This window comes from Vulpes vulpes, chromosome 15 (genome assembly GCF_048418805.1).
Source record: "Vulpes vulpes isolate BD-2025 chromosome 15, VulVul3, whole genome shotgun sequence".
Classification (NCBI taxonomy): Eukaryota; Metazoa; Chordata; class Mammalia; order Carnivora; family Canidae; genus Vulpes; species Vulpes vulpes.
In genome coordinates this window covers 48,163,965-48,183,192 of record NC_132794.1, presented here as the reverse complement: position 1 = coordinate 48,183,192, position 19,228 = coordinate 48,163,965, and the positions used below count along the sequence as shown (strand labels likewise).

General features: G+C 41.3%; 2 protein-coding genes across 3 annotated transcripts in view; one reads left to right on the top strand and one right to left on the bottom strand.

The window, feature by feature from the left end:
- The window catches only part of NUSAP1 (nucleolar and spindle associated protein 1), a 78,542-nt gene that overhangs the window by 39,985 nt on the left and 19,329 nt on the right, over positions 1-19,228 (bottom strand). The window contains exon 3 of one of the 2 annotated variants that reach the window (XM_072738308.1): positions 1,141-1,193. In XM_072738308.1, coding sequence (XP_072594409.1) covers positions 1,141-1,161 — 21 coding nt within the window. In that variant the 5' untranslated portion in view covers positions 1,162-1,193. Of the gene's footprint in view, positions 1-1,140; positions 1,194-16,195; positions 17,822-19,228 lie in introns of those variants that run through there. The other variant, XR_011997344.1, reaches the window with a different exon arrangement.
- OIP5 (Opa interacting protein 5) lies at positions 38-16,190 on the top strand. The gene is made up of 5 exons (XM_025998503.2): positions 38-403; positions 656-722; positions 5,293-5,415; positions 10,337-10,418; positions 15,769-16,190. The coding sequence occupies exons 1-5, from the start codon at positions 70-72 to the stop codon at positions 15,862-15,864; spliced, it is 702 nt and encodes a 233-aa protein (XP_025854288.2). The 5' UTR covers positions 38-69; the 3' UTR covers positions 15,865-16,190.

The window sequence follows — 19,228 nt, the reverse complement described above, 5'->3', positions numbered from 1 at the left end:
GAGGATGCAGGAATTGTGCTTGGGCGGGGCCAGGTGCGTGTTTGAAGCGGAGGCGCGGGCTGCGGGAAAATGGCCGCTCGGCCGCGGCCGCGGCTGCGGCCCCTCCGTTTGCGATCTGCAAAGCTTCCGCGGGGTGACTTTTGTGACCGCGCTAAGAAGACAACTGACGAATCTTCTTGTACGACTTCTATGGAGTGGGACACGCAGGTAGTGAACGGGTCCTCGCCGCTTGGCCCCGCGGGCCTGGGTGCGGAGAAGCTGCCATCCGGCCCGCGGCTGCCGTCGTGGCTGCAGCCCGAGAGGTGCGCCGTGTTCCAATGCGCACAGTGCCACGCCGTGCTCGCTGACTCTGTGCACCTCGCCTGGGACCTGTCGCGGTCCCTCGGAGCCGTGGTCTTCTCCAGTGAGTGGGGGCAGAGCCTGAGGGAGGTGGAGGAGGGCCAGAGCGGGGGTTCCCTCTCTCTCACGGGATGGTCCAGGGCGGGTGGTGAAAACTGCAGGGTGAAGATTTGGAAGGAAATTAACCCCATTGCCTGGCAGGGGTGGTGGCAACTTTTCATGATTTTTGTGGCCACGATGAGTCTACCTGTAGCGGGTAGGTTTTCCCTTTCAAGGCTTCACAGGTACTCCATCTGACCCCTGTTTGTCTTCTTAGGAGTCACAAATAACGTGGTTTTGGACGCTCCCTTCCTAGTTGGCATTGAAGGTTTGCTCAAAGGCAGGTATGTACTGAGGTCTCGATCGGTTTCTAGTCCCTCAGTAAGACTGAGTAAGCCTAGACTGAGTAAGCCTAGAACTGACTGAGTAAGCCTAGAACCGACATGTAGAAGGGGAAAATAGTTCTTATTTGCGCTAGAGGAAAACTTTATTCAGTCCTTACGCTGTTTGAAGGATGTTTCTTTTACCTGTTTGAGACTTGTAGAAACTTGATGTATTAATGAAATGGAAAGGTTGTGTTTGTGTGTAGATTTTAAGATCTTTCTGAGGGCCACATCTCTAGTGGCTTGTGCAAATGAAGTAAGGCTAAGAAAGTTGTGTCTAGTATGGGAAAAGGGAGAAAAGTACCTTTTGCTGTGTAGTGAGAATCACTATAAAATACAATCCTTTGAAATAACTAGGACTTTTAAATTTGCATTTTACCTGGAGTTTGTAATAAGCCATGGTAGGACTAATTCTTTTGGAATCCAGGAAACCTGGGGAAGAACACAAGTTGAATGTTATGTACTTGAATACTGCGGGTAAACTTTGCATTTAGTCTGTGCTTTGATCTCCCAAGTGACCATAAAATATTCAATGAATATAGTATTACAAGGCTCCTCAATTTTGAGTGTTGGCTTAACAGCAGAACATTCTGACTACAGTTCTGTTCAGTTTTAGGGTTAAATAAGGTACAGGAATTTTTAGTTGCTTTACTTAGTATCCATGCCAGAGTGTCCTCTTTCCACCCAAAGGGTATAGGGTGAAAAAGAGTGGTGGCTTGCTTGGAATTGGGTCATTTGGGGCCAGACTCAGGAGCTCTCCAAATATCTTTCGTAGAATAGGATAATGCATCTAGACACATGCCGTCAAATACTGTAACCATTAGCCACATATAGCTGTTGAGCACTTAAAATATGGCCATCCTGAATTGAGAAATACTGTGAGTGCAAAATACACACTGGATTTTGAAACTTGATACAAAAAATTAACAGTTTAAAAATATTTATGGGACGCCTGGGTGGCTCAGCGATTAAAGCGTCTGCCTTTGGCTCAGGGCATGATCCTGGAGTCCTGGGATCGAGTCCTACATCGGGCTCCCTGCATGGAGCCTGCTTCTCCCTCTGCCCGTGTCTCTGCCTCTCACTCTGTCTCTCATGAATAAATAAAATCTTTAAAAAAATAATAAAATAAATATTTATATGGTGAAATGATATTTTTGATATATTGGGTAGTATGAAATGTATGAAAACTAATTTCACCTGTTGCTTTTGAATTTGTTTTTAATAAGACTAATAGAAAATTTTAAATTACTTATGTGACTCTCATTATGTCTCTGTTGGACAGTACTAATCTAGATAGTTTGTAAAACACTGGAGGGAAATTCTCATGTGTTTGTGTACTTTTAGAATTAGGAGAGCCATGGGATTTGGCAGGAAGAGATGTATTATCAGGAAATGGTTCAAGTGATTATGGAGGGTGAGAAGTCCCAAGAGCTGTATTTGGTAAGCTAGAAACACAGGAGAGTCAGTGGTTTAGACCTGGTCCAAGTCTTTGGGAGAGCCAAAATTGTAAGTTCCAATCCAAAAGCCAGAAGGCTCTAGACCAGAGAAGAGCCTACATTTCAGTTCAAGTTCAAAGGCAGGGAGTAAAAAATGGCTTAGCTTAAAGCAATTAGTCAAGAGGAGTTTCCCCTTACTCTCACCCTTTTTGTTCTATTCAGACATTCAGTTAATTAGATGAAGGTCACTCAAATGGGGAAACTGCTTTCCTTAGTGTACTGATTCAAATATTAATCTCATTCAAAAACACTCTCAAACATTCAGAGTGGGTACCATGTGGCCTAGTCAAGTGGACACATAAAATGTAACCATCACTTGTTAACCTGGCACCCACATGTATCTCCTAAAATTATAACTTAATCTCCAAATAAAGACAATAACAAGGGCAGCCCAGGTGGCTCAGTGGTTTGGCGCCGCATTCGGCCCAGGGCCTGATCCTGGAGACCTGGGATCGAATCCCACATCAGGCTCCCTGCATGGAGCCTGCTTCTCCCCTTGCCTGTGTCTCTACCTCTGTGTGTGTGTGTGTGTGTGTGTGTGTGTGTGTGTGTGGTGAATAAATAAATAAAATCTTAAAAAAAAAGACAATAACAAGGTCATAATTCTGTCTAACATGTTACAACTATCCTACATACAACTGAAAACACACTAACCCCTTCTCTAGAAGAGGAAATAAAGTCCTTAATGTTTACATTTCTCCTTGATCTCTCATAACTTAAATACTGTGATACAAAATCAATAGTACTTAAAAAATTTTTTTAAAGATTTTATTATTTATGAAAGACACAGAGAGAGGGGCAGAGACATAGGCAGAGGGAGGAGCGGGCTCCTTGCAGGGAGCCCGATGTGGGACTCGATTTTGATCCCCGGAGCTGGGATCACGTCTGAGCTGAAGGCAGATGCTCAACTGCTGAGCTACCCAGGTGTTCCTAAAATCAATAATACTTAAATAGAATGATATAGTATGATCTTATTTGTATAGTAAGGGAATAAGTGAAGAACAGAGATAAACCAACACGCAGACCTACTCATAACAAAGCAAGGAAGAAATACTCATGACAGTTAGAGTCCTCATTTCTGTAACCGGTCACCTGGTCAGAGCTGATATTTTTTTTTTTAATTTTTTTTTTTTAATTTTTTTTTTTATTTATGATAGAGAGAGAGGCAGAGACATAGGCAGAGGGAGAAGCAGGCTCCATGCACCAGGAGCCCGACGTGGGACTCGATCCCGGGTCTCCAGGATCGCGCCCTGGGCCAAAGGCAGGCGCTAAACCACTGCGCCACCCAGGGATCCCCCAGAGCTGATATTTATAACTACCTTCTTCCACTACCCATCTGTATGCCTTATGCCTTTAGCAAACACTCAGCTAGTCATAGTTCTTTACCTGGTGTGGTAATGCAAATCTTCATTTTTGAAGGAATTGTGACCCATTAGACTAATATTCATTGAAATATTTTATGTTGTACACATAGGCAGAATTTTGGAATTTTTTTTTCACATTTTGTCCTGTGCCATATATTAGTATCTATCAGACATTTTTCTGTAGGTACTGTGCTTTGTCTGATACCATTATTCCTACATAGGAATTCATTCAAATTAATGCAACTTTATTTCATGGCTTGCTTTTTGGTTACCATATTCACAAAAATACAGTTCTACATGTGTGGAATAGGACTTAATTTACCAATGAATTTGAGATGTTGTGTTGCTTGGGGGTTTTTTTATATCCATTGACAAGAAATATTTTTCTTTGTGGTCATGTGATTTTTATACTGTTTAGTGCAGTTTTTCTGTATAGTGTATTATATTTATACAAATAATTTTTTCCCTTACCAAACCACTTTAAAATTGTTTCCAAAAAAAAAAGTTGTTTTCAGAGGTGCCTGGCTGACTCAGTTGGAAGAGCATGCAATTCTTGATCTCAGGGTCATGAGTTTGAACCCCATATTGGGGACAGAGAATGAATGAATACATACATACATACATACATATAGTTTTCAATACATGCCTGATGAAACATAGTTAATTTTTTCTTAAAATGTTTCTCTGCAGTATTTGGATATGTCTTATGTACCAGCAAATATGGTGAGTGACTTACCCAAGTGGTGTAACTAGAATCATTACCTATTTCCTCATCTAGTATCTTTCAGATAAAAGAAAAGGAAATTGGGCAGCCCAGATGGCTCAGTGGTTTAGTGCAGGCTTCAGCCCTCGGCCTGATCCTGGAGCCCTGGGATCGAGTCCCATGTCAGGCTTCCTGCATGGAGCCTGCTTCTCCCTCTGCCTGTGGCTCTGCCTCTCTCTCTCTGTGTGTGTGTGTCTCTCATGAATAAATAAATAAAATCTTAAAAAAAAAAAAAAAAGGAAAGGAAATAGATGACGTGCTCGAGTAATAGGATTTCTTTTCTTTTTTCTCTTTTGACATTTTGTCTGGATTTTTTTTTTTTTTACATATGCAAGAGAAAAATTCTGATTTGTGTTCTATTAATAATTTTTTTAAAAGGTTTTTTATTGATTTATTCATGACAGACACAGAGAGAGAGAGAGAGAGAGAGAGAGAGAGAGAGAGAGGCGGAGACACAGGCAGAGGGAGAAGCAGGCTCCATGCAGGGAGCCTGATGTGGGACTTGATCACACCCGGGCTGGAGGTGGTACTAAACCACTAGGCCACTGGGGCTGCCCAATAAATTGTTTAGTAAACCCCAACTTGATTATTTTTCTCAATTTAGAAAGTGGTTTAATGGTAGCTAATTTATATGGTCATGTGTAGTTTTTTATGTTTAAATGTTAATATGATTAGTTAGCTCTTTTTCTGCTTTTCAAATGTGAATTATACTGTAAGTGACAGTTGGACATCCATAAGAATCTAGGATGTAATTATATTGAAGGCTGAGTTAACCTTTCTTGAATATGATGCCATTTCTTTGGTTTCAGTCCTATTAAAGTGCAGTTTTTAGGAGAACTGGTTTCAGAGACTGGTTATTTTATATTTCTTCTCTGATTTTCATACCCACATTCTATTTTTCATTCCAGCACTTACAACCTTTTATTCTGTAATTCCTGTGGTGTTCCCATTGGTTTCCATTTGTATTCTACCCATGCTGCTCTGGCTGCCTTGAGAGGTCACTTTTGCCTTTCCAGTGATGAAATGGTATGGTGAGTAGACTTAGATATTCTTTATCAAATACATTTTTTTAAAAAAATCTATGCACGAGAGACAGAGAGAGAGTGAGAGAGGCAGAGACATAGGCAGAGGGAAAAGCAAACTCCACACAAGGAGCCCGATGTGGAACTCTGATCCCAGACCTCAGGTTTATACCCTGAGCCGAAGGCAAACTCTCAACCGCTGAGTCACCTAGGCATCCCTATCAAATACATTTTATTTTTATTTTTTAAAGATTTTATTTATTTATTCATGGGATACACAGAGAGAGAGAGGCAGAGACACAGGCAGAGGAAGAAGCAGGCTCCATGCAGGGAGCCTGAGTAGGACTCGATCCCAGGACTCCAGGATCACACCCTGGGCCGAAGGCAGGCGCTAAACTGCTGAGCCACCCAGGCGTCCCTTCATTCATTCATTCATTCATTCATTCATTTATAAGGATTTTTTTAAAAAATATTTTTAATTTATTTATTCATGAGAGACACAGAGGGAGAGAGAGAGAGAGACAGAGACAGAGACACAGGCAGAGGGAGAAGCAGGCTCCCTGACATGGGACTCGATCCCAGGTCTCCAGGATCAGGTCCTGAGCTGAAGGTGGCACTAAACCGCTGAGCCACCTGGGCTGCCCTCAAATACATTTTATTTTTTTTATTTTTTATTTTTTTTATTTATTTATGATAGTCACAGAGAGAGAGAGAGAGGCAGAGACATAGGCAGAGGGAGAAGCAGGCTCCATGCACCGGGAGCCCGACATGGGATTCGATCCCGGGTCTCCAGGATCGCGCCCTGGGCTAAAGGCAGGCGCTAAACCGCTGCGCCACCCAGGGATCCCCCTCAAATACATTTTAAAAGAGCTTCTAGAAAAGGCAGAATACTTGTACCAAAAAAGTGCTACAGCAAGGCACTATTACTCAAAAAGAAGTCAGTTGGGCCAAAATACAGTTCATGACATTATGCTCATTTTAGATGTCTTAGATGTTTTAATAAGCATACCATGGGATAAATGAGAGGGTGTTCTTTTGTTACAGAAATTTGTGGAACGTAGGTTTTTGCAAAATAATATTGTAATAGATACTTACTGGGCTTGTGACCAGCCCCTATTTTTTTTCCCCATAGAGTGGGACCTTATGGCCATGTTTTTTATCATGTGTGATACTACTCCCAGGTGATGGGATCAAGAATGAATACTTGACCTAAGCTAAGCTAGTTAGGCTTTCTACTCTAGGAATTTGAAATAAGGACCCAGAGGGATCCCTGGGTGGCGCAGTGGTTTGGCGCTTGCCTTTGGCCCAGGGCGCAATCCTGGAGACCCGGGATCGAATCCCACATTGGGCTCCTGGTGCATGGAGCCTGCTTCTCCCTCTGCCTGTGTCTCTGCCTCTCTCTCTCTCTCTCTGTGACTATCATAAATAAATTTAAAAAAAAAAATTGAAATAAGGACCCAGAGACACTGGTCACTTGTAGATGGTACTGGTGCTGAAGTTGGGAAATGAAAGCTCTAGGTTTAAGGTAGCTTTTTTCTGTATTATACATGTATATGCAGTGAAATCTTGTCTGCAGAAAAGAATAAAGCAGATAGATACCCCAAAAAAGTAAAAAATAATGACGTGGCCTAATAGATAATGCACTGTACTTCTTGTTCCTTCTTATGTAGTACTGGGATATTTATCTTCCTAATACTACTGTCACTTGAGCTTTTTTGTTATTTATTTTTTTATATTTTAAAGATTTTATTTATTTATTCATTAGAGCCACACACACAGAGAGAGGGGCAGAGACACAGGCAGAGGGAGAAGCAGGCTCCATGCAGGGAGTCCGATGTGGGACTCGATCCCAGGACTTCAGGATCACACCCTGGGCCGAAGGCAGGCGCTAAACCGCTAAGCCACCCGTGGATCCCCAGCTTTTTTCTTTTTTATAACAAACTGAAACATCTATCATAGTTTTTACTTGACCATTAAAAACAAAAAAAAAACAAAAATAGGGATTGATGACCTAGTTTCTGCCAAGCATTATTCTTACCTCACTGAGTCCTTTTTTTTTTTTTTAAGATTTTATTTATTTATTCATGAGAGACACAGACAGAGAGAGGGGCAGAGACACAGGCAGAGAAGAAGCAGGCTCCATGCAGGGAGCCTGATGTGGGACTCAATCCTGGATCCCACGACCACAACCTGAGCCAAAGGCAGGCACCCAACCGCTGAGCCACCCAGGCCGTCCCTCACTGAGTCCTTTATATGAGAAAACTGGGACTCAGGTGGAGAGCTAAGACTTTCATCTGTGTCTTAACTCCAAAGCTCATTTTTGTTTCATTAAACATTTTCTCTAATGTGCTTAGATCAGTGTTTCTAGCTGAGCTATATATGACTAAATAATAAAACTCATAAATAACAATGGTCCTTTTTCATTCATAAGGTTGTTCAAAGTGTATTAGGTATACTCTTTGTTCTTCACTGCAATTTTTTCTTTCACTGCAGATTTTCAACAGGAAATGTACTTGAATGAGATTGATAATTTATCAATTTCTAATTTTTTCTTAATTTCTAGAATTAAGTTTAAAGAGGGGAAAAATATTTTTTGTTTTTGAAATATAAAGTTTATTTTTAATTTAAATTCAATTAACATAATGTATTATTGGTTTCAGGGGTAGAATTTAGTGGTTCATCAGTTGCATCCATCACCCAGTTACCCCATCCCCCCAGCAACCCTTAGTTTGTTACCTATGATTAAGAGTTTCTTGGGGGGATCCCTGGGTGGCGCAGTGGTTTGGCGCCTGCCTTTGGCCCAGGGCGCGATCCTGGAGACCCGGGATCGAATCCCACGTTGGGCTCCGGGTGCATGGAGCCTGCTCTCCCTCTGCCTGTGTCTCTGCCCCCCCCCCCTCTCTCTCTCTGTGACTATCGTAAATAAGTAATAATAAAAAAAAAAAAAAAAAAAAAAAGAGTTTCTTGGGAATCTCTGGGTGGCTCAGTGATTTAGCGCCTGTCTTTGACCCAGGGCGTGATCCCGGAGTCCCGGGATTGAGTCCCACGTCAGGCACCCTGCATAGAGCCTGCTTCTCCCTCTGCCTGTGTCTCTGCCTCTCTCTGTGTCTTTCATGAATAAATAAATAAAATCCTTATAAAAAAAAAAAAAGAGGGGAATCCCTGGCTGGCTCAGTGGTTTACTGCCTGCCTTTGGCCCAGGCGTGATCCTGGAGTCCTGGGATCGAGTCCCACGTTGGGCTCCCTGTACGGAGCCTGCTTCTCCCTCTGCCTGTGTCTCTGCCTCTCTCTGCTCTGTGTCTTTCATGAATAAATAAATAAAATCTTAAAAAAAAAAAGTTTCTTATGGTTTCTCTCCCTCTCTGATTTTGTCTTATTAGGGAAAAGTATTTCTAAATGTGTGTTATTAGTAACCTCAAATCCTCTTTATTTTTTTAAGATTTTATTTATTCATGAGAAACACAGAGAGAAAGAGAGAGAGAGAGATAGAGACACCAGCAGAGGGAGAAGCAGGCTCCATTCAGGGAATCCAGTGTGGGACTCGATCTCGGGACTCCAGGATCACGCCCTGGGCTGAAGTTGGCGCTAAACTGCTGAGCCACCCGGGCTACCCTCAAATCCTCTTTAAAAACAGTTCTAAGTACTTGTTCCAGCTGAGCTGTAATTGAATTTTTGCTTAGGGAAGTTAAGTTTTTCATAACAAAAAAATTTTTAATGTACATTTTTAAAGTATAATAGGATTTTAAGTAATTTCTTAATCTTTAAAAATGAGGAGTTGAGACCCTAAGGTTCGTATATTCTTTTTGATTAAGTAGCAATTAGGAAAGTATAGGTAGCATGAGTCTGGGAAGATAATCTATCTTTGTTAATCAGAATGAATTTGTTTGCCGGTAAAAGAAAACCTAGGACACCTGGGTGGCTGGGTACCCCATCCCTCCACTCCCCTCCTCTCCAGCAACCCTTAGTTTGTTACCTATGATTAAGAGTTTCTTGGGAATCTCTGGGTGGCTCAGCGATTTAGCGCCTGCCTTTGGCCTAGGGCGTGATCCTGGAGTCCCAGGATCGAGTCCCATGTCTGGCTCCCTGCATGGAGCCTGCTTCTCTCCGTGCCTGTGTCTCTGCCTCTGTGTGTCTCATGAATAAATAAATAAAACCTTTAAAAAAAAAGAAGAAGAAGAAAACCTTACTGACTGTGGCTTCAATAAGTAAGGGGTGGAGTGATTGGCCGCTCCAGGAGTCTTCTAGTGGCTCAGCCACAATTGGGCTCTGGATCAGCATCTCTGGTTCTCTTGGTCTTTTTCTCTTGGCTGCTGCTGCAATCCTAAGCATTGTATCCATGGACAATAGCATCTCCAACCAGAAGGAAGCGGATATGGAAAGTGGGAACACAGGGAATGGTCTCTATTTTATCATCAGAAATGTCCTTATTATTGGCCAGAACTATGTAACATGATTGCCTTAAGGTAGGAAAGCAGATATGTGTCAGGAGGGAATAAGATTCCCACACTTGGTTTAGAACAGTTATGATTCATCTCCTGGGATTGAGCATACTCCTGTCCTAAACAAAATCTGGGTTCTGTTGCAAGAAAGAAGTTAGGAATGGCTACTAGGTAGGCAAACAACAGTGTTTGTTACCATATGATTACTTTTCTTCTAGCTGCTATACAGTTTAGTTATTCATAGGACCCTTGTTTTTGTGTTTAGTTTGTTGTGGGATAATTTTGTCTTATGTATTCCCGGCTGGCAAGGGAATGAGACGGTCTCTAATGATTTCTTAACTGAGAATTTGTTTTTCCTACAAAATGCAATACAAATGTTGAAACAAATCTGTAAGAAGGTTGTCTTTGCCTGACATTGCTTTAGAGGACAAGTTTGGTTCATTGATCATCTTAACTGATACTAATATTTTCTCTGTATATTTTCTATCCAGCTATCTCTTAAAAACAAAAGCCATAGTAAATGCATCTGAGATGGATATTGACAACTTGTCTCTACCAGAAAAGGTTGCAGAGGTAAAATTTCATGGTGGTTGTATGTTTCCTTTAATATAGGCATACCTCAGAGATATTGTGGGTTCAGTTCCAGACCACTTCAATAAAACAAATACCATAATAAAAACAAGTCAAATTATTATTTTGGTTTCCCACCATATATAAAAGTTATGTTTACACTATACTGTAGTCTACTTAAGTGTCTAAAATAATGTACATACCTTAATTAAAAAATACTTCATTGCTAAAAATGCTGACCATCGTCTGAGCTTTCAGGAAGTTGTAATTGTTGATTAGTGATCACTCTAACAAGTATAATAATATTGAAAAGTTTGAAATATTCTGAGAGTTGCCAAAATGTGACAGAGCCATGAAGTGAGCAAATGCTGTTGGAAAAACGATGCCAATAGACTTTCTCCCACAAGGTTGCCACAAACCTTCAGCTTATAGAAAACATGGATCTTTGTGATGAAGCAAAGCACAATAAAATGAGGTATGCCTGTATAGACAACTCCTGGCAGTTTATTCCAGTGAATTTGGTGGTGATGACATGGTGTAATACTCCAATAATCCTTTATACCTGGTTTGGCATTTCTTATTGAATTTGTGACACAAAGCCAAATATTGTAAGGTCCAGTTCAGGAGTAGGAAGAAAGCTGCTTAGATCCTGTATTTCCTATACTACTCTCCTCTGCTGGGAATGGATATTGCACCTTTCATAGATCTGTCTTCTCTCTCTCTCTCTCTTTTTTAAATATTTTATTTTTACTTTTAAATTTAAAAAAAAGATTTTATATATTTATTCATGAGAGACACGGAGAGAGAGAGGCAGAGAGACATAGGCAGAAGGGAGCAGACTCCTTGCGGGGAGCTGGAAATGGTACTTGATCCCAGGATCCTGGGATCACGACCTGAGCCAAAGGCAGATGCTCAACCACTGAGCCACCCAGGTGCCCCTAAAGATTTTATTTTTAAATAATTGGCACTCAGCGTGGGGCTTGAATTTATAACCCCAAATCAGGAGTCACAGGCTCCTCCAAAGGAGCCAACTTGGTGCCCCAGATCTGTCCTTTCCATAGCACTTCTTGTTTAGATGTCTCAGGAAAGAGTGGTGAAACAATCATTAGGAATTCTTATTTAAATGAGTTTTCTAGCTGTTGATGGTTTTGAAGTTGAAAAAAGCAACTTTGGGTAGCTTACTGATGCATTCTGAGTGGAAATTTGGCTATAACTGTACTTAAGCTCAGAAAACCAACCTGAGAATTTATCGTTCATTTTGTTTTTAGTATTGTTAATATATTACTCCTTGCTAATTATACATTTTGTAACCGGTGGTGTTTTTTTTTTTTTTAAGTTTAAGTATCTTTTAGGACAAGGAAAGAGTGATTTTTGAGGGTGTTGTTTTGCATAGCTAACTAAGCTTATGAAACCATGCTCTAAGCAAGGTGTTGGCAACTTTTTCTATAATGGACCAGATGACAAATATTTTAAGCTTTGTGACCATTCTCAAGTGCTCAACTGTACTATTGTAGTGCAGAAGCAGCCACAGACAGTATTATAAACAAGTGGGTGTGGCTGTGTTGCAGCAAAACGATATAAATGGGCAGTCACAGTTAGCTAACCTTTGCTCTAAGCAACAAAGTTGATGAGAGGGGTAACTTTTCACTCCTGTGGGAGATAACTTCTGGAATGGTAGCCAGAGGAGCTCCATGGACCTCCTTCCCCCACCCCCAGCAAAACTTCCATAACTGAATAAAATTACAAAAAACCCCAACCATTTTAAGTCTGTAGGAAATGTTCTTCAAGGAATAAAGCAAATGAAGAGATACTTACTTTAGAAAATGTATTTAGGGCAGCCCAGGTAGCTCAGCAGTTTAGCACCGCCTTCAGCCCAGGGCGTGATTCTGGGGTCCGGGATCGAGTCCCACATCAATCCCACATCGAGCCTGCTTCTCCCTCTGCCTGTGTCTCTGCCTCTCTCTCATTCTCTCTCTCTCTCTCTCTCTCTCTCTGTGTGTGTGTGTGTGTGTGTGTCTCATGAATAAATAAATAAAATCTTAAAAAAAAAAAAAGAACATATTTAACCTCAGTAAGAACAGTGAAAGCCTGTGGTATTTGTGCCACAGCCTGCTCACTCCCTATCATACCTCTCTACCTTAGAGAGAGGGCGGGAGGCTCTATCTGGTCTGCTGTAGCCAAGAACACAGGGATCCTTTTTGCCCTAGCTCTCAGTAGAGGGCTGTGATATCTTCCGGGAGTGGCAGGCATCAGTAATTCTCATCAAAAGCTCTATTCCAGTCAAAAATGGCCATTTGTAGGTACAGGTTCTATCAAAGGCACAGCAAGCTAAGTATTAGGAACCCATTCACTCTTGCCCCAGCTTGCATGTAGAGCAGAGGTCTCACACTGGCCGAGGTAAGCCAAGAAGATGAGAAGTGGCATCTATACCCAGCACTCTGCTTGTAAAGTAAGGGTGTCATTCCAAGAGACACTGGCCCCTAGGTTGGGAGGAGCTGGGCTAAGAGGCAGATTGTAAAAACAGAACTCCAAAGTGCCCCCCTCCCCTACCACTCAAGGGAACTGACTTTACTTGAAACAAAGCTTGGGGACATTCAAGTCTAAGAGTATAGCACAAAACGGACATTTTGAGGTAAGCAATTAAGAGGAAGCTGGTAGTTCCATGAGAGCAACAAGCTAAACCATAGATTAGTTAGAAGTTTACCAGACAGAATCAGAGAATACACAGCTAAGAAGAGCCCCCCTGGGATCAGAACAACAACAAAAAGACTGGCTACCAGTCTTTTAAAAGACTAACCTACAAAGGTGGGGCCTGAATTTAATTGGATTAGACTGATGAACAATTTATGTCCCAGGGCATTGTCAAAACCTGGAGAGCAATCAGCCCAGGAACTAGGGAAGGCTGGGGTATGATGCCAGCAGAGGCTGACAGCCTGACATTGGCCAAGGCAACATTGAAAGACAGCTTGCTGAACCCACTGTCCTCTAGGTGACCGCACCTGCCCAAGGCTTTGTTCTCTGTGGACTGGCAGCATGGTCTCCTACGGTGGGGGAAGTAGATAGCAGTGAAATAGTCTAGCCAGCTCACTAAAACAGATAAATAAAGGACAATAAGAAGCTGAAGAGTGGGTGTTTAGTATCCACAGTTGGCTATATTACTTAAAATGTCCAGTTTGTGGGGCACCTTGGCTGGCTCAGTTGGTGGAGTGTGTGACTGTTGATCTCTGGCTTGTGAGCTCGAGCCCCATGTTGGGTGTGGAGATTACTGAAAAAAATCTGAAAAAAAAAAAAAAAAAAAAAAAACTTAAAAAAAAAATAAGATGTCCAGTTTGCAACAATAAAAATGAGAAAACACTCAAAGAAGAAAGTATAACTTATAAATAGGATAAAAAGCAGGCATCTAAAACTGCCTAGGAAAGGGCCCAGATGTTAGACTTAGAAGACAAAGCCTTTGAAGCAGCCACTATAAATGTCCAAAAAACTAAAGGAAACTGCTTAAAGAAGTCAAGGAAGGTATGATGACAATATCTCATCAAATAGAGGATATCCCCAAAGAGTTAGAAATAGGTTGGAAATCCTGGAGTTGAAAAGTACAATAACAACAACAAAAAAAAGGTACAATAACTAAAATTACAAACTCACTAGAGGGCCCCAAGAACAGATTTGAGCTGCCCAAAGAAAGAATCAGCAAATTGAAGACAAATTGATGAGACTGAAGGGGAAAAATGCAGGAAAGTGAACTGAAGAGACCTCTTGGACACCATCAGGCATACCTAAACATTTTTTGGTAAAGAGAATAAATACCAAAAGAAGTACAGAGAAGTAGAAAAGATATTCAAAGAAATAATAGTAGAAAAATCCCCAAATTTGATGAAAAACCTGAATTTACATATCCAAAACCTCAATAAGTCCACATAGGATAAACACAGAAGAGATAATACCCCAATACATCATAGTAAAAATGAGGAGAGTAAACAATCTTGAAGGCAACAGAAAAATGATTCACCACATCCAATGGTACTGCAATTAGACTGGGAGGCTCTAGGGATGCCAGGGTGGCTCAGCAGTTGAGCGTCTGCCTTTGGTTCAGGGTGTGGTCCCCGGGTCCCAGTATCGAGTCCCACATTGGGCTCCCTGCTTGGAGCTGGCTTCTCCCTCTGACTGTCTCTGCCTCTCTCTCTCTGTCTCTGATGAATAAATAAATAAAATCTTTAAAAAAAAAAAAGTGGGGGGGGGAGGCTCTAGAGTTACTTCTTTAAGCAGCATTTTTTTTTTTTTTAAGATTTTATTTATTCATGAGAGAGAGAGAGGCAGAGACTTAAGCAGAGAGAGATGCAGGCTCAATGCTGGGAGTCCGGTGTGGGACTCAATCCCAGAACTCTAGGATCATGCCCTGAACCAAAGGCAGAAGCTCAACTGCTGAGCCACTCAGGCATCCCTAAGCAGCATTTCCTAATGAATTTGGATTATTCTTGTGTCTTAAATGATAATATAAAGCAGATTTTATGGATGGTGCAAATTATGTTCAAATTATGGTTTGTTGTTGATGGTGTTGTTAACCCGTCTTCAACAGAAGGTTGTTATCCATAATTCTGTATTCCATGATAACTTTATTTACTAAGCTGAATAATACCATTAAGTTTGGTTCCTGCTATAGCTATTCTTAGGTGAAAGAACTTGTCAAAAATAACCTAATTACCACAAACACAAGTACCTAACCCAACAACTAGAGCTACTTTTGAAGACAGGCATTTGTTACTGTGAACAAAGAAAAAAAAAGTTAGATTCTTGCCCCTAGAAAAGGAGAGGAAGAGTAGTTGAGGCTCTTCTCCACAAGCTTTCTTACCCCACCTTCTTCTTGTCTTCCTTCCTTCCCAATATTTGGCACTTAAACGTGACGATAAGGGGTAGGAAGGAGGGAGGAGGAGAAGCAGTGATGCTCAGCAGTGGCTGGTCTTTTTTCACATGAAACTTTGTATCTGAGGATCTTACTGGGCACTTGAGGTTTGTTGCATAAAGTTCTTTCAGAAATAGGGCAGCCCTGGTGGCTTAGCGGTTTAGTGCCGCCTTCAGCCCAGGGCGTGATCCTGGAGACCAGGGATTGAGTCCCACGTCGGGCTCCCTGCATGGAGCCTGCTTCTCCCTCTGCCTGTGTTTCTGCCTCTCTCTCTCTCTAATAAATAAATAAAATCCAAAAAAAAAAAAAAAAAAAGAAAGAGGACAAGCATATTTATATAATGTGTTGTGACATTACCAGCTATCAACCACTGGTTTAAATTTGAAGTGGCTTCTAAAATCATCAAAATAAGTATTAAGCTCAAGATGCCCTGATACCGATTTATTTTTCTTCCAGCTGAAAGAGAAGATAATGTTAACACATACTCGTTTATATTCACTGATGAAGATTCTGAAGGAAGGAACTCCTGACCAGCCCAAGCCAGAAAACTGATCCAGGATTAAAGCTTAACTAGGTTCAGGTCTTATTGCTGTCTTCATCAACAGGAGTTCTCAAGGAAGAAAGATTGGCTAAGAAGAGATGTGAACTCTATTCTCACCTTGAGGCTGATTTTCCAAATGATTTGTGAAGCTTTGCCTAGAAAATGAGAAACAAAGGAAACCCCTACCCAGGTTTCATAGCTATTTGCCTTAAGAACTTATTTTAGCTTACCAATTTCATAAATGTTTGTTTCTGAATACATATTTTACTGCAAATGTAGGTTAAGAGGCAGTGTCCTGCAAATGGTCTGATATAAAGATGCACGGCTGTTATGAAAACAGAGTTGTATTTCATGTTGACTACTTTATTCCTACATGGAGCAGTTGTGATGATGAAGACAGAAAACATTTTTTTTCTTACATGCAATATAGGTACAAACATACTCTGTAGGTAATATTCAGTAAGTTAACTGGAAAATATACAATTTATCTTTCATTTCTAAACTGAGCCTACCCAGGTAATAATGAGAGAAATGATAAAAGATTCACCAAAATGCTGTTTTTTCATATTTTGCTTTATACCACTTACACTCAGTACCTTGTCATATCATTCATTTAATAAAAGTCTACTAACTTTGGGGATAAAAGGTAAGCAAAAAGAGCCACTCTCTACCTGCACAGAGCTTTTAATCTCATTAGAGGTGGACGTTCAAACAACCACATGAATACATGTGAAATTATTACTATAGTAAAGGTTTTGAAGAAAAGAGACCTAGAGCTACCAGCACATGAAGCAGCTACCGGACTCCTGGGGTTGGAAAGGCTGCTCTGAGGAAGTGGGATTTCAGCAGTGGTCTGAAAGACTAGGAGTTAATTAGGGAATGGAGGAGGACCCGTGGAGAGGCCCTTAAAAGAAGGCCTGCAGGAGGTGAACTAGTGGCCAGAAACCAGAGGGTACAAGGACTTATTGGATGATGTTAAGATTTTATTGATTTATTCATGAGAGACACAGAGACAGGCAGAGGGAGAAGCAGGCTCCCTATGTGGAGCTGGATGCAGGACTCCATCTGGGACCCCCCAGATCACACCCTGAGCTGAAGGCAGATGCTCCTCTGCTGAGCCATTCAGATGCCCCCTGGATGTTTGTTTTTATCCCAAGAACAATGGAAGCCTTGGTTTCACTTTTGTAGAACCTTGCTATGGTTGTCTTGTGGAGAAGGGGTTTATAGGGGCAGAAAAGCAAGCAGACTACTGAGGTGCTGGCAAGAGCCCAATCCAGACAAGAAACAGCCAAGTGGTGGTGTCTAGAAAAGTTGACTTGGTTCAGATGTAGCTGGCAGCCATTTTTAAAGTTCTTTCCATTCTTTCTACTTTATATTGCATAAAGCCATTTCCCTTTAAAAATATTTTAAACAAGAAAATTCTGATTTGCTCTATGCTTTTGAGTTGCAAAATTTGATTCCATAAATAAGGGTGAAATCTTTGGCAACAAATAGTATCAGAGGGAACCTGAGTGGCTCAGTGGTTAAGTGTCTCCCTTCGACTCGGGTGATCTCAGGGTCCTGGGATCGAGTCCTGCATTGGGTTCCCTATAGGGAGCCTGCTTCTCCCTCTGCCTATGTCTCTGTTTCTGTGTCTATCATGAATAAATAAATAATAAAATCTTAAAAAGAAAAAAGTACTAGAAAAACTCATATTTTCTAAAGAATGGACCTAATAAATCAATACTATATTAAATCATCCTGGGATTTTTTTGTGTGTGGGTATGTTCTTATGTAGCTATTTTTCGTAACCTCTGGACTTGCTGATTTGGCAGAGTGTTCAATAGAAAATTACATGCTTGACATGTGCCTTTGGCTCAGGTCATGATCTCAGGGTCCTGGGACTGAGCCCCATCTCCGGCTCTGCTGGGAGCCTGCTTTTCCCTCTCCCCGCTGCTCATGCTTTCTCTGGCATGCTCTCTCTCAAATCTAAAAAAAAAAAAAAAAAAAAAAAAAAGTAAATGTTTAAACTTAACATCAAATTAAGCTGGCTGGCTTTAGATATTTTCCCCCTAAATACAAATTACAGTAATGCTTACTCTAGAAAAAAAAATTGCAGATATAAATAGAAAATAAAGGGTGTAAAGTACACTTCCCTTTCCATCTTTGAGAGGCATAGGATAGCATGCTGGGAAGCTCTAGAGCCAAATTATTTCTATTCACATTGTGTTTTGGATCATACTAGCCATGAACATGAAGAATTTACTTCAACACTTCTTGTAAAATAGGGATTAAAACTAGGGCTGGTTTTGGGGTGCAAAATAGGAATTAAAACTAGGGCTGGTTTTGGGGTGCCTGGGTGGCTCAGTTGGTTAAGCATCTCCCTTCAGCTCAGGTCATGATTTCAGGGTCCTGGGATCGAGCCCTACATTGCATCAGGCTTCTTGCTTTGCTTTCTGGCTCTGTCAAATAAATAAAATCTTAAAAAACAAAACAAAAAACTAGGGTTGGTTTTTTCCTTTTGGGGAGGACGGCATCCACAGGCATTCAGAATGGTCCCAGCATTTGACATACTATCAAAGGCTGTCCTACAATACAGCCTCCAACAAAACTAGGCTGGTGATAGAATCACCCTGGTGATAGACTCGTTTACCTTTATACCAGGAAGATTGGGAAAGCCCCCAAATTCACATTGTAGCATGTGCCTAGGCTGACTTTAAGAAGTACATGCTGTGAGGGATCACTGGGTGGCGCAGCGGTTTGGCGCCTGCCTTTGGCCCAGGGCGCGATCCTGGAGACCCGGGATCGAATCCCACAACGGGCTCCCAGTGCATGGAGCCTGCTTCTCCCTCTGCCTGTGTCTCTGCGCCTCTCTCTCTCTCTGTGACTATCATAAATCAATCAATCAATCAATCAATAAATAAATAAAATAAAAAATAAACCTCTAAAAAAAACTCGTTAAAAAAAAAAAAGTACATGCTCTGAGACCTGCAATTCTTATTAGGTTCTCTACAATGAGAAAATGTATCAGCAGGGCCTAGGGTGGCGGTTCCATGTGTGTGTTCATGATGGGATCAAGTATGCTTTCCTTATTGAGGAGCGGAAAATCATTGTGAAAGTGTTGAAAGCACAAGCACAGCGTCAGAAAGCTAAATTAAAAACTGAAGCTTGGGGCAGCCCGGGTGGCTCAGCGGTTCAGCGCTGCCTTCAGCCCAGGGCCATATTCTGGAGACTTGGGATCGAGTCCCATGTCAGGCTCCCTGCGTGGAGCCTGCTTCTCCCTCTGCCTTTATCTCTGCCTCTGTGTCTCTCATGAATAAATCTTTTTTAAAAAAATGAAGCTTTTTTGAGAAATTCAGGCTTATTCTGTTTAAAAGAAAAAAAAAAAGCCAGGGG